This window comes from Chamaea fasciata, unplaced genomic scaffold (genome assembly GCF_029207755.1).
Source record: "Chamaea fasciata isolate MVZ Bird 193981 ecotype frontalis unplaced genomic scaffold, bChaFas1.0.hap1 SCAF_2, whole genome shotgun sequence".
NCBI lineage: Eukaryota > Metazoa > Chordata > Aves > Passeriformes > Sylviidae > Chamaea > Chamaea fasciata.
Genome location: NW_027094087.1, coordinates 20,073,035 through 20,093,999, shown reverse-complemented (window position 1 = coordinate 20,093,999; position 20,965 = coordinate 20,073,035). Strand labels below are relative to the sequence as shown.

The window sequence follows — 20,965 nt, the reverse complement described above, 5'->3', positions numbered from 1 at the left end:
AAATTGTTTCCTTCATCCTATGGCTGCAGTAATAAATAACTTGTATTTTTAACTTAGTTGATTGCTTGGCTAACTTGCAATTTTCCTCTGAAGAATTCAAATGTTAAAAAAAAAAGTGAAGGCTTATGAGAAGAGAAGGTCCCTGCTACAAGAGATGTGATCAGGTCCAGCTGACTACAGGAAAAGGAAAAGTTATGCTGAAGACATGTAACTGACTGGCACAATAAACCAGAATTCAAAACAAGAATGCAAATCACACAGCTTGGTCTGCAGTTTGTCTCCAAAGTATATTTTGCATGCATTTACTACATTTTCCATGTACTCCATCCTGAAAAGCCTCACAACTTACAAGTCACTTAACTCATCACTGATATAATCATCTTCAACGTGAAAGTGGAGGTAGGAAAAAATTGAAAGATCAGCACATTTGGTCCATGCCCTTGTTCAAGCTTCTATTGAGCCAAGTGTCACAGGCACTTGAAGTAAGCAATGTCTTAACCTTTAAAGGCCATATTGGGTTTCAAAGCCTGATTCAGAAAGCCAGACATGTTCATAAGACAATTCCAGTGGGAACTGTCTGTCAGCATATCTGCTTCAAAAGCAGAAAAGCCCAGCCCTTGGGAGCTTCTCTACTTCAAATGCAGCGTCTGTGCACAAGTAATACCCAAAACTAATAGCCAATATCCTGAAAAGCTTAAGATAATTGTGTTCCAAACCAAAAAACTCCTCATAGGCAGACACAACCTCTTTTCAATCCCACTAATTTGCAGAAATGAGTGAAAAAAAGTTTATTTGAAGCTTCCTTTCCTGAAGGTATCGTGACTGTTTTCAAAACCTCCAGCTAAAATCTGTGATGTGATTAGATGACCTTTCTCTTGCTCTGAGATTCTCCAGTCTGGCTACGCCTCATGTGCCTGGGTAGGATACAGCATCCTTGTGGCTCAAGCTGTACCTCTGGGGATGCATTTATCTCTCAAACGAGAGACAATTAGCCTATTACACTCAGTCTGTGCCCAGGGATTTCTGAGGTTAACAGAAGGGGCACCACATGACAGCACTGAGCACCCTGTAGGGGGTAGGGTGGCTTTCTGGCCATTTGTGTAAGTGGGCAGTGCTGAAGTTTAATCCCAATTAAATCTCATTAGTGCTTCTTAAGAGTAGAATCGTCTGTGGTGGCTAGGAGCACTGAATCAGGCTGAATATTCTATTTTGAGGCAACATGAGACCAAGTCCTCTTCCTCTCTAACAGTTTCTGCACAACTGAACAGCTTAAATGGAGAGGAGTTTGATAAAAACTACAGTCACAGGGACGGACACCTCCTAAGAGGTCATTGCTGCAAAGGCTTTGTTAGCATTTGTTAAACAAATTAATACACACGTGTAGAGAAGTCACTCATCTATTGCTGGAATGCTGCTATGTATGGCCTTTAACACATCAACCCTTAAAGGATATATAAAACAAAAATGGGGTTTAAAATGAGAAAAGACCTGAATGTGAATTACCTAATTCACATGAAAAATTTTTGATTTGAACACTCACATACTAAACTCTAGCACATAAATTATTCTCACCAATAATATTTCAGTAAAAACTAATGAGTGTCCTTCATGGAAAAAGTCAAGTTTCTTCAAAGCATATGCTGGTATCTAAAAATTCAAATGTAGAGGGAGACAGACCTTTTACAAATAAACTTCAGAAATTTACATCTGAGTATGAGGTATATGTAACATGTGCCAGGGATGTGGGGGAAACAGGGAAAAAAGGCTCACTCAGCCAGATTCTTTATTTAATCTGCGCTTTTTAGCCAGATACTTTTTATTACTTTTGGCTCTTTGCTTTCATCATTATTAGCAAGATTTGACTAACTTATAACATGATTCCACTATCAAATTGAAACTTTACTCTTAACTATGTTCCTGTGCAGAAAAGAAATCATTATTTTTAATAATTCAGTAGACAGATTTCAAGGGACTGCAGAAAGGAGAAAATGAGCAGGCATAGTGCTATGCCCAATCTAGGGATAACATTCATGCATAGAATTTAATTCCCGAGAAACAGGAACCCTTTCCAAAGTTCAAAAACGTCCATATGTCTCGTCAGCTACAGCCCACTGCAATATCATCTATTTCCTTGTTTGGTCAGTATCTTTAAAAGCCATCCTTAGATGTTCAGCTTTATCTGAAGCTCTGGCAGACAATGGCAGACAAGAACAGTTCTGGCAGAGAGACTATCTGATCTCCTCATGAGAAAAAAAGATCAGTGCTCACTCAAAAAAAAAAAAAAAAGAAAAAAAAAAAAAGAAAAAAGTACTCACAAGCACATATTGAACAGTTTAAGACAGAGGGTCACAGTAGGAAAAAATCGTAAAGAGAATTTTGGAAAGGTAGCCACCAGAGTAATTACATCTCAGAGGTGGCAAAGAAGCATATTACCCTGAGGCATGGTGACAAAATCCAGCAGCCCAATTAAGAGGCATGAGATAGGTAAACAGTACAAGCCACGCTATCTTGCAATCCTTATATTGTTTCTGTTTTACATGCTAATTCAATTTCTATATCTACTACAACCCTCTACCAACAATTTACAAAACAGGGAACGGACAGATTCACTGAACTGTGCACATAAGGTGACTGGCCACAAGACACTTGGTCTGAGTGGGTATGAATGTTTTCACAAAATAAATTTTATTTATCTATGGCTACCATTTCCCTGTCAGCAGTAAAGAACATCATACCAGACATTAACAGGTACAGCCCACTCGCTTTCTGAAATTCCACTATTAGATTTCCACATTTTTTCTGTAGAATCTCCAGCTGCCCATTGGACACACTTTGTGTCCATCACAATAATCTGGCAAGGAACCACCATTACTTTTGCATGACTCTTCCATCAGCAACCATAACACTACACCATTTAAAAGGACATCAGTTAAAAACACTCTAAGACCCAGCCCACAGGCCTACAATGCCCAGTCTATAAACATGTATGACTGATTTCCATTCCCATAATTCAAGATATGAAATAGAAAGTCAGCCAACAGCAGCAGCCTCCATACACAGCTACAAGAGACAGAGACAATCATATTCCAAGATTCATCTCAAAAGAGTGAAAACAGCATCATCTGCTATTGTAAAACTCTGTTCTGCATGTCACTTCAGAAATTTGTCTTCTAGACTGCAGGTATAGAAAAACAAGTACAACCCCCACCCTAGGTTCCATGCTGGTGCTTCTGTATACCACAGTAATAAAACGGCCACCAATAATCATACCATTAATTAAACTTTCATATGTTGAAGGGTGATACTGCTGTTTTAGAAAATACTGATTTTTTCCAGATCCCTGTATTTTGTTGCACCTTGATTTTTTAAAAATTTATTATGTATTTGTCATATTCTTTATCTTGTATCTTGTTAAGGCTCAAAAAGCCAGATGTTTTAGTCAGAAAAAAACAAACCTGTACACTGTTAAGTCTGCAGTGATATGACAGAAGCACTTCCTTAAAGCCTATGACAGGAATGCTCATCTGTCAGTCTCTGACACTTAGAGAGGCTTTTGCCATGTAGCAAAAGTAAATGTAGCTATAGGAGCTACAGACAGATAATTATAGTCCCACCTGTTTCCTTCCAAGGTAGACACAGATAGAACAAACAATCTGGATAATCAGCACATGCAAACCTATTCTTATTTTCTAACAAGTCTTGTATCACAATAGCAATTAACCTTTCCTTCCAATGTAGTGGCACGGTATTGCTGACACTAAAGCAAAACCAAGTTAAGAATAGACTGTTTTAGAACCATCATTTCCAGTAAAAGTATATATTGATATTGAAGTAATTTCTTACTTCAACATATACAGAGTAAAAAAAAGATTTTAAAAATACACACTGAGATTGAAAAATCAGCAGATTCTGTGTACATTTATATTTATTCCCTTCTGGGGTGAGTTGTTTTCCTAGTCACTCATAGTAGCTGGTCTCTGAGTGCTAAACAGTGACCACACTTTTTCCTAGGATTATTTTGTTGACAGTGGACTGTAGCTATCTGGATGGCTACTAAAAGCTTTGCATATAATTCAGTAACACTGAATTCAGACACCAGGTGCCCACCAAACCTGCTCTCTCACTCCACTCTTCAGCTGGACAAAGAAGAGAAAATGTAACAAAAGGCTCATTAGTTGAGATAAGGACAGCAAGAGATCACTCACCAGATTATACTAGGACAGGCTCAACTTGGGGATATTCCTTGAGTTTATTAACAATCAAATCTGACCAGGACAACAAGAAATTACACCAAACCATAAACACCTTCCCCTCATCCCTCCTTTCTTCCCAGGCTTAACTTCACTCCTGGTTTTCTCTAACTCCTCACCTGCAGTGCTGCAGGGGGATGGGGCAGTGGGGCTGTGATCAGTTCATCCCAGCAGTCTCTGCCACTACTTCCCCCTCAGGGGAGAACTCCTCACATTCTTCCCCTACTCCAGTGTGAGGCCTCTCCCATGGGAAACAGTTCTTTGCTAACTTCTCCAATCTAAGTCCTCTCCACAGGCTGCAGTTCTTCACAGGCTGCTGCAGCATGGGTTCCTTCTGTGGGGTGCAGTCCTTCAGGAACAGACTCCCACGGGGTCACAAGTGCTGCCAGCCAACCTGCTCCAGTGTGGGCTCCTCTCTCCATGGGGCCACTGGTCCTGCCAAAAGCCTGCTCCAGTGTGGGCTTCCCATGGGCTCCCAGCCTCCTATGGGCATCCACCTGCTCTGGCATGGGGTCCTGCAGGGGCTGCAGGGGGATCTCTGCAGTTCCATTGACTGCCATGGTCACAGGCTGCAGGGGAATCTCCATTCTGGCACCTGCAGCACCTCCTCCTTCTTCACTAACTTTGGTGTTTGCAAAGCTGTTACACTCTTATATTTTCACTCTTCTCTTTCTACTGCAATTGCTGCTGTGCAACTTTTTCCTTCTCAAATATGTTATGCTAGAGGTGCTGCCACTGTTGCTGATGGGATTGGCCTTGACCAGCAGAGCCAATTGTCCTTGGCCTTGTTGATATAGGGGAAGCTTCTGGCAGCTTCTCCGAGAAGCCACCCTTGTAGCCCCCTGCTACTAAAATTTTGCCACACAAACCCAATACACAGCACATGAACTCTCATGACCTCAGGTGCCTACTCAGGACATCATTAGACACCACCCAATACTCCTGGAGCAGCAGTTGCTGCTAACAAAATGAAGATGACAATTTGCTTGAACCAGACCTTGTGTGACTTGCTGCGAATTAAAGTCACCTCTTCTACTTTCAGAGATCTTTTTCAAAAGTTTTAACTTAAATGCACTAATTGTAATCACAGCTCAAGAAAACCTTGTGGATTGTGAAAGCTGTTAAATCCAGTAAGGAAACAGATGGACTTTGGTTCAGCCTAGGATTATTAAGACTTAAATATACTTTTGCAACCTAATTTACAAATTTTTCTTCTTTATTATCACTCACACCTTTGCTTAGTTGATATTGCCCTAATGTACCCCTACCACAGATAAATGAGGGGTGACTTTAACTGCAGTTAAAGCCCATGGTATGCATTGATTGATTTGGAACAAAGAAAGAACTGTTGAGTCCTCTTGAGTGAAAATAAGAAACTGGCAAAGTCTGTCAAACCATCAGCATCATCTTCAGCGTCAACATCCCTTGCAAGCTGCACACAGTTCTTATTTGAATGTGGCTGTAAATCCCTATATAATTCCACTTTGTTCTCCAAATACATTGTTTATGTTTACTTTTATGCAAACACTGAGCAACTCCTGGTTGTCATTGTTTTTCAGTTGTCTAAGTAAATGAACTGTCACCAGTGAGTTTCTCTATAGGCAATCAAATCTCAAACATGAGCCTCTGAACATCGTTCCTTCTCCTCTGACAGCAGCTCTGTCATTCTGCCAGTTTTGTACAGACATGTTAAGAACTACAAATTGTTTGAATGCTGCAACACAAAGACACAAAGAGCAGAAAGTGCTGCACGACTGTGATGTCTCATTCTAATGGAGTCAGACAGAAGTGTTTGAAATACATGATACTGTAATACGTCATCAACTGAAAGATGTTAGTGGGACTATTGCAGCTCTTCAGAGAGCTCTGCCACACCAACTTCCACATCTTAAAAGAAAGGCTGCTTGTCTATTATCCTACAGCTCGACACACAGAGATTGTACACTTTGTACAACCAGTCATAGCCAAAAGTCACACGGCTGAAGTGCCAATGTCTCAGACTTGACTTTTCTGACTGACCCTCAATGAATTCTTCTGGCACTTTAAGAACACTAAATAAACCAAACAAACTCTGTTATTTAGCTACTTTGTACATAGCACCTATTTTTCTTAGCATTCAAACTGTTCTGAGAAAGGATTATTTTAGTAAACAATGTGGTTTCAGGGAGCAAGAGTTCTTATGAGTGTAGACATAGTGGTGGGGTTTTAGCCAAGAGCAGCTCTCATATACAAGATTATCACAGAAATGTAAGTTTCACCAGTAATAATGTATTTCCTATGTCCTGATATTTATTATGTTTAAAAGCTTGAACTATTTTTGATAAGTGAATGTTCTTTATCAATTACCCATGAGATGTACTTACCTCTGAGCCTGAAATACTTCAGATGGTTGGCAATAGCCTGCTCAACAGATTCATCAGGGCAGATCTTAACTCCACTGGGAAACAGAATGGACCGCTTCCTTCGTAACTGCAAATGCCTGTGGAACTGCTCAGCATCCATGATGCCATTAGGCTTTTCCAACCCAGGAGGCAGAGAAGGGTTTGCCAACTGCCAGTCACTGAGCTGAGGGGCTGGTGAAACATCTTTAGCCTGTCCTCCTGCTGCAGCTGAATAAGGTTCTGCTGTGAAATTAAAACCACAAAAATTTCTCAGATGAGATAATGGTGCAATCATCTTCATGCCACTTCTGTGGTCTCTGAAGGACATTGCTGTGCCTTTTTCTCTTAACAGAACCTGTCTCTGACGGCAATGTTATAAACAACCTTAAGCTCTTTACAATATCCCATCAAATGGTAACACAGCATAAGGCTCTAATGCTTTGAATTCTAACACTTTGTGTGTAACTTCCCATCTGCCATTAGGCTTAAGTCAATGGGACTGTATTTGTGAACAAACATGTATTTGGAGGCTTTCAGGGCTTTTCAGGAGTAAAAAAAATAATTGAGAATAATAATCCTACTCCATAATTTCTTTCCATAAGAGCGATTCATATACCTTGCAAAAGAAAGCTGCTTGAATTGAGAGTTAACCTTCCATCACTGAGATAGGTCTCTACTACAGCAGGAGGGAAAAAAGAGGAATAAAAGGGCTCATCAGCTTTCTGTTGGGGTTTTTTGGTAGTTTTGATTTTTTTTTTGTTGTTTGTTGTTGTTTGTTTATCGGTATTTTTTGTTTTCAATTCCCTCTTATCGTAGTTGTTCCGCACCATTCCAGAGGAAACTGGAGGAAACAGCTGAGGTAAGAACATGCATATTGAGATTTAGTCTGATAGTCCAATTTTCTATCCTCTAAAGTCAGCTGATCTGAAATATTTAACTCAACTTCTTTCACTTTTTCCCTGGAAAACATGGCTGAAAAACAATCACAACCAATCATTTGTTAGAGAAAGAATAGTAATAACTCTATGGCATTTGTCATCCAACAGATTATGAATTTATTCTGCAACTTCATAGACAGTAGACTTTTGACTTTTATGACTGAAAGATGAAAGGTATGGTTATTTTGATAGTATATTAATAATCAGCTCTGTTGCAGAAGATCACCAGATGGTACAGCAGAGGCAGAAAGAACATCAAAAAAGGTTACTAAGGCAAACTCCCAATCTTTACCCAAACTGACACATGTTCAGTGCCCATATGCAGAAGACTGAACCTTACTTTTTAAGATTTAGTACAAAATTAATAAAAGAAAAAGTGAAAAAACTACCAGGATTTAACGTCTCAAAGTTTAAAAAAATAGTCTCCTATAGCTACTTCTACACTCAAAACAAGACAAATGTGCAGTTATAGCACCTGGAAATCAGTCTAACTATTCCATATTTACACTGGTATCACAGCACAGATTTGACCAAACATTTCTCTGCATTAGCCTCCTTTGTTACAATTAAATCAGAGAGGTATTTCTAATTCTATGCACTGCCACAGCTAAATTTGTAAACAAGAACATAAGAAAGATGTCTGCATTACCTGCAACTATTTGAAGATCTGTGTTAATCATCCCCGGAAGGCAAAAAAAGATTTTCCACATGAAGCCAAACATACTTATTTATGTAATAAAAAAAATTAGAAAAAATAAAAGCAAAAAAAATCCCAATCCCTTTTAGCAAAAGAGCTGTTGTCTTTACTGTAGCCTTGAACCAACCAAGATCATTGCGCTTCTTGACAATGTCTTGACGTCACGTATCGTTATCTTTGGAGAAGGCATTAGGTAAAAAAAGTCAACCAATACATCCTGGCTCTGTTCTTTTCAAAGACAGTATTCTGCTTTAGTGAAGAAACAAGAAAAGGTGATCGAAGTAGACTCCTTGGAGCTAGCAGATGGACTGACACAATTTTTTAATTTTAATCTGGCCGGCTAAGCTCTTTAGAAGGGCTTGTCATACCATTAACAGACAGTCCAAACAAGGACAGCACCTTTCACATTTAATTAACCACGCTCTTTCATTGGCCTTTCAATTTCTGCTCTTTTTAAAAATCCTGCTGGCCACAAAACATCAGGGGGAGCACACTAATCTCCAGTAGAAAGTCCCCTGTGTTTTGTTGTCTGGTTGTACAAATATAAACACGTATGTAAATGTATGACTCACTTTAACACCATTGTATACATAAACACTGAAGCAACCTCTCTGTGGGACTGCTCCTTCTGGTTACAGAGCTGCTGTTGAGTCTGTGCTAAAGGAGAAGGTCTTGGGCTATCCCCTGCATCCCAAAAGCAGCGGTTCCTCCAAAGATAAAGCCAGAGCCAGTCATGATTCTTTCATCTCTGTTCAGGTGTTATCTGACACGAGCAGCAGCAAGAAGTTGGTACAGATACCTGAAGAGATGATCAGCTAAGGAAAGTGCAGAAAGGACAGAGCACAGGAAAGCAGCAGCACTCTCAAGTTCCCGTTCAGGGTCAGCTCACCGTGGCAACGTGTATGTAAGTTGCTCTGCAATGGCAGACTGCATTCAGACTACTAGGAAATCTTCTTTAGGGCTGTCTTCTGCATGGTGTTACTCAGGACGTCCTGGTTACTGCGTTCAGATCAATCTGAATAAACTGCTGCTTTGTCTGAAGTGACTATTTTTGGTAGTGGTTTTGTGTAAGTATTTCAAAGCTGGATTCCCTGGTGTCTGTCTGCAAAGCTTTTACACAGAGCTCCTCAGGCAGTGCAGTGCTCACTTCTCTCTTCTAGCTGCTCTACTGAACTGCCAGCAATTCACACATCAGAATTATCAGCAGAATTACACATACAACACCCACAGGTATCAAGTAAAATTACCTTTGTTTTTCTGCTCTGTCTTCTGACATCTAACAGACTCTAGATGGCATTTTTCAAAACAGCAACATATTTTCTTTGGTTCTCCCCTCTCTGCCCCAAAATTATTAAATTACACTTAAAGCTTAACCACCGAGCTGCTTGAACATCCCCAGTTTTCTTAGAATCAGACATTTTGGATCTATCAAACCCGTCCTAGTCTGGCTCTGCCAAGTGAACCATGATGCTGGCAGCACCATGCTAGAGCTATACGTGGAATAGCACAGAGAAACTCTGCACTGGTGCCCAGAAACTGTTTCAATGTCCTATTCAGCATGTCTGGGTAGAGACAGCAAATTCTGCGGCTAGCTTGGGTATCTTTACTATGACCCTGGATTCTACACAGACCAGCTTTATTTTTAAATCCTCTACAGAAACTCATGCTTTCAATGTCATGAATGTTTTTGCTTGCATTACCCTGCAAAAATGCAATTGGATCAAAGGTAGAAACACTGCACACACTTATAAAGGCAAAAACTATCTTACCTCCAGAACACATGACAACTAATCCCTTTACAAACAATTTACAGCACACACATACTGCAGTAAAATATGAAACCCAGTTAAAAGTTGTCCTAGAATTTTTTAGATTTACAGTACTGTTTCATCAACAAAGTACTCAAAGGCACTCAGAAAGGCACTCAGAAAGTGAAGAGTATAGAAAACATCTGTCAGTATTTGTTTTCTATGGCATGGTTGTGTCAGCTTCTGTGAGATAAAATACTTTAGAAGTGCAAATTCAGTTTTATTACTATTAGTTTGCTCTCAATTTTATATTCAAGTGATTTCAGCACTGAAATGTAAACTTGCAACAGCTGAAAATCTCCTACATTTATAATAGCAAAAGACATTTCTAAAAGCACAAGCATTTAAAGTTTCTTAAAATAAGCAAAACAACTCTTGCAATAGATTTCCAAAATAATTGTGGAAAATTAACTCCTTCCTTGATTTGACAACAGCCTTTACAGTAACACTTCGTATCAGAAAATGTGTAAGTCTTCATTTTCAGCAGCCAAGTTGTATCTGTTCAAAATTATTCATGAAAAGCATTCTTGCTGAATGAGAAAAAAGGAAAGTAATTCTAGTGACACAACACACCAAGGTCACACCAGTACCTTCAAAAATAAAGACAGTTTTCTGGGTTTGCATTTCTGAGAAGAAACATGTATTTTCATATAGCAAATGTGATTAGCTGAATTAAAGTTCTCTACAGAGCAATGCTCACTGAAATACTGCTACAGCACAGATACTATTCTAAATAATGTCCCTGTTTTTCAAATGCAATTTATACAGAAAGCTGAATCCACCTGTAACTAAAAAAAAATCAAATACTTTAATGAAAATGTCTCTAATAAAGAGCCACATTATGGCAGATATCCACTACCTCCAAGCTCATGAGGTTTACTATCCAGAATCTAAATTGTCTCCTATGACTAGCCACAGAAGTTGACTTTATGGCACTTGACAGGATTCAACAAAATTCCCAATCAGTTTAGCAGAGACAATTTGGTTAGACCCAACCTTTTCACTTGTTCAGTTTCTGTGGTTGCTGTGGCCAAGCATTCACCGTTGTCACTTTTTGCTTGTGCTCCTGAAGAGTTCTCTGGTGAACACCTCCCACGAATAAACAAGTTCTGAGGCTGTTTAAACTTCCAGCTGACCAAATTCAGCCTGCCATAGCCTGTTGTATTGCCACCTCTTCCATAATAGAATATTGTAAAATATTTTGAGAAGAAAAATTAGAAAGTGAGGGCAACCAAATGAATCTCACACTTATCAATCCTGTCCCTGTAACGTAACCCAATTCCCAGCATTCACCCTTTTCTGAACTGCTGACCAGAAATCACTTACGTTGTTCAACAGTCAAAGATGATCCCAATGTCTGTGCTTCTCTTTGGACTACTATTTCCAACTTCAATTTGGTTGGGCAGAATTATTACTGTTACTCTTGGTTTTATTCAACACATTTTCCATTCTGAGACTTTTAAAGTCTCATGCTACAATTCCTGCTTCTCCATCTGGAAAACAGTTGCCTTCTTTTTGTTTGTTTGGGGTTGGGGGGGGGGGATGGGGGGATGGGCACCAGAAGCAATACTCTGCTTCTCTGCCCCAACCAAGAAAACAGTGTTACTACTGTGGCTCTCAAGTTTTTTATTATTTTCTAAGGTGCAGTACTTCCTGAGCACTGCAAGCTCATCTCAGGGTCAAGTTCCAGGAGGCGAGTACCACAAAAGCTCAGATGAACTGCAATTAATTCATGCCTGCAATTCCATTGCTAAAACACAGCAGCCCCCTCATACTTAAAAAGATTAACAAAAAACCCCAAAAATCATATTTACAGATTCACTTCTCCAGTTCTTAATGAAAACTAAGTGTCTATTTTTAGATTGTTCCTGGCAGATTTACTTCCTACAAGTTACTTCCCTTCTACCATGCTTCTTGTGCTGTGCAGTACCTTAAACAGATCTCCAGGACTCAGATGTCTTCAAGGAAGCCACTTTCTGACCCCAGACAGACAGAATGCAGCAATTTCTTTTAAAGAACTGACAGGTACATTCGGGTACAAGTGATTGCCTTGAAACAACAATTACACAGCTTAGGGTGAAGAGCCTTACAGAGAGTGGTTTGCTTACTCCACTATTTCGGGCTTAATACAGGAAATGGAAATGCAAGAGATGTGACAAAAGGTTCCTGAGTCAGTCTGGTTAAAAAGTTAATTTTGGGGAGTTCCACCAAGTCAAAAGGAAGGATGAAGATACCTGGAATGTAGCTTCTTCCACAGAAACTTCCTAGCATTTACCACATACCTGGTAAATGCAAATGGCTGGAAATGGGGTGGGTTGTTGGTGATGGTCCTATAATCACTGGGTGAGACATTTGAGTTCAGACACACATACTGTGTATATACTTTAAAAGCAGTCAGATTTGTGGGTTATTTGTAGAAGCTGGGAAAAGAATGGTAACAACCACAGTCAGCAATTTCTGGAGATAATTTTAATATCAAATGCATTGGCATTCTCATAACACATATGTAAGAAATCTAAAAAGACAATCCTTTTGGGTTATAAAATCAATTTAGAAAATGGCATACAATATTTTGCTTTTAAATATCTATAAACCAGTCAATCTAAAAAAGAACCAATACCTTGGTGATAAACCCTAACTTTACCATAAGAAAAAGCCCAAACTGTTTCTCATAAGGGAACACTGAAAATATTATTCAATTAAGAAAGGTGTAGAGAAAGGGAACATATTTCTGCATTTTATCTTTTGTTTTACAATAAATACACAGATTATGCTTGTAAGTAATGCTGGTGTTGTGATTTAGGTGCTGAAAGTCACAACTCTGGAATGAGGGAAAGATGTTGGGAGGCAGGGGAAGAAAGGGTAGTGAAAGTACAGAATATGAAACTAGAAACAAAGACAAAAAACATACAGTCATTGCACAAGGCTGCTCACAGCTATACAGAAGGTAACTGTGCTCAGCAAATTGTTGTTTTAAAATTGTCTCTCTCTCCCAGAAAGAATGCTTTCCTGGAGAAACAAATAAGGGGGGGGGGGGGGGTGGTGGGGGTGGAGGCATGTTGGATGACTGTACAGAACCTGAAATAATAACTGGATTTTCCAAAAGCCAGGTTTCAGAGGGAAGGGGCCCTGAGAATTCTGCAATGACAAAAATACTTGCATCTTTGGGTTGCCCCAAATTTGTATTTTAACTCTCTATTGTACTTCCAGCTTTAAGAGCTCTGGTTTTGTGGACGATTTTATGACAGGTGGTTTTGGCAGTTACCTGCCACACAGTACTCCTAAAGGGTGAGATGACACTTAAGTAAACTTACAGTGGGGAACAGGAGAAAGCCACCTTCTACCATGCAGTGAGTACAGAAAAAAGTGCACACATCAAAATGTGATCACTGTTCAAGGAAAAGCTACATAAACACAAATTAAGACAATGAACTTGTGCTAGTTTATCAAAGCAAGTCTGAAGTCAAGCACTCAATATTCAGTCATCTTTACTCAATCCTTCTAAGCAAGGTACAAATCCTGTTTGTCTTGTATGTAAATCATGTATCTTAATGATCTTATTTTACAGTAAAACATCTCAGACTTTTGAGGTTAAGCCACCCCCTGCTTGCCTGGCTAATGCAGGTGATACCTTAAGATTTGTAGGAATTATTCCCCAAAATCAGGTGAACAGCATTAAAAATCTACTGCCTACACATACTGTGTTGGTATGTATTTTGAGAGCAAGTTTTCTTCTAAAATCTGGTAAGCAAAAAAAACCCCAAACTTAAAACAAAATGCACTCCTGACTTTGAAGTCTTTCAACAGTCACTCTCAAACAAAAATCTTCCACTTGTGGAAGCACACTTTTATGAAAATGATAGAAAGGGGGAAAATAATTTTTAAAAAATCCTAAAAACTCATCAGCTTCGAATCTTGGCAGAATTTTCTGACACATGCCGATTACTTCTGTATATAATCAGAAACAAAACAAAAAATACATCTCAAAAAAGAGTCAATATTAAATTCTTAAACAATACATAGTATTCATTCTTTCTGTATTAGCTTCAAATCAAGAGACACAAAACAGGATCCAGATCCTGTCTTCAGGCCTGACTCCTATGTGACCATTCATGTTTATACAGAATTATAAAGAACAGGTTCCAAAACATCAAAGTATTTATATATCCTTGAGGCATACACCTGTCCAAGAATCAACTAGCAATCCATATGCATTAACATACATATTCACATTTTTATCTACAAGCTTCTCCTTTCCCCCTTCCAGCATCATAAGACCACACACCAGTGAAAAAAAAAAAACAACAAAACAAAACAAGAAAACCCACAACCTTTAAATAAACACATGCTGAACAAAAAGTACTCCTTATGCCTTCTTTTCTTCTTCCTTACAAAGCAGGGAGACACCAAATACTACCAAGCAGAGTTCCAGTTACTTTATACAGCAGTGTCCTTTGCCAGGACTGCCTTATTAGATTTATTAGCTGCTGCTGCCACTCTGCTGTTGAAAGTGCAGTTGCAAGATCAGGTCTCGAATTTCTTCTCTTTTGTTTCTGATCAGCTGACGAGAGAACCAATTCTCCAGATGCAGTGGTTGTTCAAAATTAACTATGGGATTCTGGTAAGAGAAAAAGGAATATTTATGGAATGAATTTCCTAAGACAACCTTCAGAAAGAATTTCAAACCCTTCCACTTGCTGCTGAGATCAAGGATGCACAAACAAGTGCCTCCATACAAGACTGACAGCATTCAATGTCAATTGCAGTTCCCTCGTCATAATCACATGTATGTGTGCCCTTACCAAATGGCACTCATGGTAAACACCAAACAGATTATCATCACTTCTCTTAAAGATAAATCAGTATTAACATGTATTAAAGGCAGATTCCATGGATTTTGACAAAGTAGCCATACTTTTGATATCTAACAGGGAACAGATGCATTTCAGTCACCAAACACATAATTACGATCACACTATAACAAAGAATCCAGCATACAGTGGTTAAGCATGCTGAGATTTTGCTGTCTCAAGCATGGGGTTTTTTTTTGTTGTGAGCAGGTCTTCTCACAGAAGACAACAAAAAGTAAGAATACTGAAAGCAGTTTTAGCAGGACATGAGAAGGAGAGAATTCAGAACAAAAGAGGATAGCAAAATGAAATAGCTGAGAGGCGGCTGGCAGACTTGGTATTTAAGACCACAACATCACATCTGATTTGCCAAAACAAAATTTTTTCTCTTCTTTCCCTCTTCACTCTTTTGCCATGCTTATATTTCAACTTCTTCTTCCTTTGAATAAAGTAATATATGATTGACTGAAGCAGCAAAGTAAAAAATACATCATGATTTGCAGTCTATGAGTCCTGGCATGTTTAGGACAAGCCACAACCATCTTGTCCCAAGCCTTGCTTCTTCAGGAAGAAGTCCCCCTTGTTAGAAAAGGGGCAGCTCAAAAGCTTTGGTAAGTAATTTAATTTTCCACCTCCACAAGAGCTCAACCCATTTATTACAGAACCACAGAATGGTTGGGGATTGAAGGAACTTCTGGAGTTTCATATCCCCAACCAGACCTTCCTGGCTTCCAGCAGAGCATCTCTCCTCATTGGATCACCTGTCACTGAGGTCAGGAACTCTCCAGGAAGCTGTCAGGTTAAAGTCACCCAAAGGGTCCAGGGGCTGTGAATGTGAACAGTTTTACCTGTACAAAGGGGCCTCGTACATTTGTTCTTCTTGATCAGGTGGCCAGCAGCAGATGCCCACTGCTATGTCACCCTCTGCTCTTCAGTCACTGGAGAGAACCTCTGAGAACCTTTGAGAAGGCTCCTCACCCAGCCCTAGGCATAGATCCATGCATTCCAGCTGACCCACATCAAGGACAACTCTACCTCCTTGTGTTCTGTGCCTGTGCTTTCCAAAGGGCCCATATCCATCCATAGCACTCCTGCTGGATAGGTGATGTATCCAACAACACCCCTATGACCTGGACAAGATCACAGCCTGCAACTGCACACAGAGCTCCAACCTACCCACCCTTCCCTAGTGGATGTACTTGTGTACAGGTGCTTTGGAATGGCAATCCGTTCTCCTGCAGAACAGCCTGTCCACTGCCCAGGGCCTCACACAGGCTCTGCATGCACAGGAATCTCAGAGAATGCAAACCACACACATCAACCATCAAACAAGCAGAGTCATTCAAAGAACAGAGCAAATCAGAGGGAGGAAGACTTGGGGCCCCTCATAGAAGACAGTGCCTGAAGCCCAGGATCTGCAGATATTTAAAGGTATGTGCTGAAAAAGAGGCTCAACACATTCCCTTTTAACAATTTCCCCTCTCCCTCTCTGTGCAGATCTGCTAAAAGACCAATGCACAAGCTGACAAAGTTTTAGATACTGGAAGCAGAGATGCAAAGATACTTTTGTAACATCTGTAAGTCAGGAGTGCTTACACTAATAGGCTCCAAATACACACAAACACTCAGGGATGCTGCATGGGTCAATATAAAAGCAACATTAAACTACAAGGTCAGAAACATTTGAGGATAGATACATATGAGAAACCAGACAAAGACCCCTGCCATTACTTAAGAATGGGTTTCATCTCTTTCTCAAAAGGCTTTGACACTTTTGACACTTCACAGCTTTTGTGTCTGAGTCAGAAAATGAGTTTTTGTGGTTTAAGATAATTTGGGGGAAAGGGAAAGGTAGTTTGCTTTTGTACCTGGAAGAAGCTTTCCACATACTGCAGCAAATAGACCCCACAATCACTGCTGTTATCTTGTTTAGGCACTCTGGGACATAGGTCAATCATTGTTGATTTACTGAATTCCCGATGTGTTTTTCGTTTAGCTTCCCATTCCACTTCAAGGTACCTACAGAAGAAAGTAAACAACTGAAATACTAGAGAAGTAACTCCCAAGCTCAATGCCTTTTGGGATACTACTCAACATTGTTCCAAAGCTAGCCGAAAAGCTAAAATAGCTTTAGCCAAATTATTTCACTGAATTTGCTGAAGAAATTCATATGCTATTTCCACTATCCAATATTCTATTGCACTCAGAGGCATTTCTACTACATAACAGGCAAGATACAAAACAAATATGCATGATGTCATTAAATATCAGCTACTTGTGCAGACTTTCCACAAGCTATTAGGATACCAGGACATTTTTATGCCTTAACTAAAGGAATCTTAGCTATCACACATTTTTCCCAGGTTCATTCTAAGAGGCCAGCAGTGTTTTTTCAACCTAAGCAAACCATGAAAGCCCCCTTAAAGCTCACCTTACAAAAAACTTCAGTTACAATTGCACCAATTTAACCCTTGCAATCTAATAGTGCACAAGATATTTAAAGACTTGATGAAAACCTTAGGAAAGCTCTTCTATAGTGATTAGGATTTATTTGTTGTCAGGCTTTTCTATGGTTCCCAAGCAACTCACTGACTCCACATTCAAGGCTGGCTGCAGATTTTAGAGATGGGATGGAAAACCTAAGGGTCTGGTTTTCAAAGGCAATAGTTACCTATATTTTTTCTCCTGGCTTTAGCTGGACTTAAAGTCTCAGGGCTTCTGAAAATCAAACATAAGGTCTGACTTAAGAGAATAAGTATATGCAGTAAGTCAGACCTTGTGTTTGATTTCCAGAAGCCCCAGCTCCTTGCAGTCATGAGAATAAAAATACAGATAGATCACTTGAAACAGCTTTTGGGGAAAATGGAAACTGTGAAAAGGCACCAAATATGATTCAAAGATTCAAACAATTCAAAGATGAAGACATTTCAGTGAAGTACACTTCCTAGAAACGGCAAGAACCTCTAACAGTAGACTTTCTAACTCATTTGTTTGAGCCTGACCACTACCCAAAAGACAACAAAAATCAACTCAGGGAAAAGAAGATGTCATAGAATCCCTGCATCAGAAGTTTGCTTAAACTTCTGTTTCCAGGATGTAACTGGAAATTGAAGAAATAAGAGGTTTGCTTCCTAAACTCCCCTTATCTCACAACTGCATAGGTCTCCACTTGTTTTCTGACTTTTTGTAACATCTCTCTGAACTCAACGAAACCACACTTGGTAATTTCAACCTCAAGAGAATAAAGAAAACCTCAAAGAATAGTGCATTAAAATAGTACATCCCACACAGTTTTTATCAATAAATAAACAGAAATTGCTGTTTTGTTCTTCCTCCCAAGTCACATGGCAGGGAGGCCTCTCTATTTAGGGAAAAGATGGTTTCACAAAATTTTCTAAATCTCATTTAGCCTTTTTATAGCATTTTGAAGAATTTACTTTTACAAGAAGGTTGTGCTATTTAGTTTACAGACTTTCGCATCTGTCAGTGAAACGGAAAGCAAAGAAAACAGAAAGAACAATTGTATTTACCTTCAAAAATTTAGATTTTTTTAAAGTTATTGATAGACATTAAAGTTATTAGGGGTGAATAAAAGTACTGGAAGTTTTTATTACATTCTTCCAAAGCTTACATAGTCATCACATAAAGAATTGAATATATTTTCACACTTTTCAAAAGAAATACCATCCCACTGTAACCCTACTGAGACATCAAGCTTTTAGACAGCTTCAGCCTGGTTTCTGCATTTTTGTACATAGGAGTGGATTTAACACTAATTCTGTAAGTGTCATCAAAAAAATGAACATCATTCCCCTAGAAAATTATCATTCTGATTTCAAAGTATTCATTTTAAATCTTTTTCTACCCTTAAAAACACCTCCAGTTACTAGACTAGATGGGATAAACCTCTCCATTTTTCTTTTTTCTCCCCTTTACATTTTTTGCATCATATGTGGGTGGCAGGACATAGACAGGCTTTGTATGGAAGCTTCTGTATTAGAATTACAATTTCCTTAGTCATGACTCTTCATGGATTTTCCTTCAGCATTAGAAATATACACCTTTCTAGACAAAAGTATTTTGTATATAGAAACATGACCACATGACCAGCAGCATCTATTGCTAAAAGAAAGAAACTGTAGTTACTTACTCTCTCAAAACCTGAACTGTTTTCTGCACAGAACATGCTTTCAAGGAATCTAAGATGAGTATACAAGGCCTGTACACAACAAAAACAAGAACAAGTCATTGCAGTCCTCCATCACCAGCACTACCGAAGGAAGTATTTGTTTGCTTACAGCCTACCCAAGAGTACTAATTTCTGAACCAATGTGGTAAAAAATGGACAAGTATCTACAGCTGTGGTTTTATGACAATAATTGAATTACTACAGAATTTCATAATTTAATGTTACAATATTAGAAAGAAAACAGAAACATACCTTTTACAAATCTGATTTTTGGAATTACTCAGGGAGATCTAAGACGAAAGAAAAAATAAAAATAAACCTTAGAAAAGCAACATCAATTATAAACTCTAAGAGCTTTATAAATTTAAAGGTCATTAAAGAAGCACCCATTTCAGAAAGGTGGAAACTGATAAATCAGTTTTAAAAACAGGGGAAATCATAGCAGAGCAAGTAGGTAAGCAAAGGAGGACAATGTAATTCAAAATGCCTTGCACATGCTGCAGGCCACACACACATCAGTAACTACTGCAAAAGAGATGATACAAAATCCCTTGGCCAAGTCTCACAGCCTTCAGAAATTCAGTAATATGTTTTCTCTATCAATATAAAAAGGCACTTACTTTAGAAATAGCTGAATATAGAACTGAAGCAGAATAACCAGTTTTATTGCCACCTAGTATAAAAAAAAATGAAAAAAAAGTTAAGAAAATAATACCTAAGCAAAGTATCTTTATTTTCAAGTTCATGATTGTTAGTATTCAAAATATGAAAGTAAAGAACTAATTTATAAACCAATTTTAACATTCCCTTCTGAATCCTGAACTAGCAGAGTCACCAAAGGTCTTCCCTCCTGATAAAATTCTCACTGAACCCAAACAACTTTCCAATCATCCCTGATTTTCCATATCTCTTCCAGTGTTTTCCAGAGTTGCAGAAAACTTGCAGTGCTTACTATGCATGGGTACTTAAAAACATACTACATTAGTCTGGAAATCTTAGAAACTATCTTTCACATGATTTCCCTCCTTCAAGGATTAAGACACAGAACTGTTTATGGCTTGACATAACTTTCTTCTAGATCACATACCTTTAGAGAAACTTCTGTTACCATTCCTCTCTTCCTCATCTTTGAAGAGCACTGACCCAGCCCTAGTGTTCTCACTCTCTGGCTCAAGTGGAGACAATGAGTTCTGACGGGGACACTCCTCATACACAGCTTCTTCCAGCCAAGGAAAACAGATAACTGCAATGTACCAATGAGACCTGCCCAGCAGTCAGGAGAGGGAGGAAAAAACGTCAAAACTCTGCAACATTGGTTCTGAAAAGGCTGGGAAAAGATTTTACAATATTAAGAGCTCATGGACAGCTGTTCTGTGACACACAACCATTGCTGCCATGTTCTTTTCATGGCATCTCATATTAATCCTCTCCCTCAGTTTTTACTTTGCACTGTGGCATAACAGCAAAAATAAGAATCAATTCCTTTAAAAATCCCAAGAAAGTCACCACAGCAATTTATCAGTGTTTGAGCACCCATTCCACACTTCAACTAAAATCCAAAATAAAAAAAACCACTAATAATCAGTGATGGTGATCCCAGTTTTTAATATAGCTGAAGGTGTGGCACCTTTCCACAGCTGCTTTACATTATGTGCCTTTCAATGACTATTTAGTTTTACAGAAGTTTCCACCAGGCCAAGGCACAGATTATGGAAGTTCTACTTTTATCTATTGACACTATGAGTTGCTGTGATTTCTTTATAGAAATATTACTGAAGTGCACAGGAATCATCATAATGACACAAAAATAATTCTGAAAAATACCTAACAGTAATTTTCAGTAAAACAAAAA

The 20,965-nt window shown here is 38.8% G+C and overlaps 2 protein-coding genes across 11 annotated transcripts in view; both read right to left on the bottom strand.

Annotated features, from left to right (window-relative positions):
- IMPG2 (interphotoreceptor matrix proteoglycan 2) overlaps nucleotides 1–8,291 on the bottom strand; it is a 52,679-nt gene extending 44,388 nt beyond the window's left edge. Inside the window, exons 1-2 of the mRNA XM_066175184.1 lie at nucleotides 8,219–8,291; nucleotides 6,614–6,874 (exon numbers count right to left, since the gene is read on the bottom strand). Of these exons, the coding sequence (XP_066031281.1) occupies nucleotides 6,614–6,874; nucleotides 8,219–8,291 (334 nt within the window). The remainder of the gene's footprint in view (nucleotides 1–6,613; nucleotides 6,875–8,218) is intronic.
- A 4,245-nt stretch (nucleotides 8,292–12,536) lies between these two features.
- The window catches only part of SENP7 (SUMO specific peptidase 7), a 44,181-nt gene continuing 35,752 nt past the window's right edge, over nucleotides 12,537–20,965 (bottom strand). For 9 of the 10 annotated variants that reach the window (XM_066175170.1, XM_066175171.1, XM_066175175.1 and 6 more), the window contains 6 exons: nucleotides 20,201–20,376; nucleotides 19,734–19,786; nucleotides 19,366–19,403; nucleotides 19,075–19,143; nucleotides 16,793–16,943; nucleotides 12,537–14,692 (listed from right to left, as the gene is read on the bottom strand). In XM_066175170.1, coding sequence (XP_066031267.1) covers nucleotides 14,555–14,692; nucleotides 16,793–16,943; nucleotides 19,075–19,143; nucleotides 19,366–19,403; nucleotides 19,734–19,786; nucleotides 20,201–20,376 — 625 coding nt within the window. In that variant the 3' untranslated portion in view covers nucleotides 12,537–14,554. The remainder of the gene's footprint in view (nucleotides 14,693–16,792; nucleotides 16,944–19,074; nucleotides 19,144–19,365; nucleotides 19,404–19,733; nucleotides 19,787–20,200; nucleotides 20,377–20,965) is intronic. The other variant, XM_066175173.1, reaches the window with a different exon arrangement.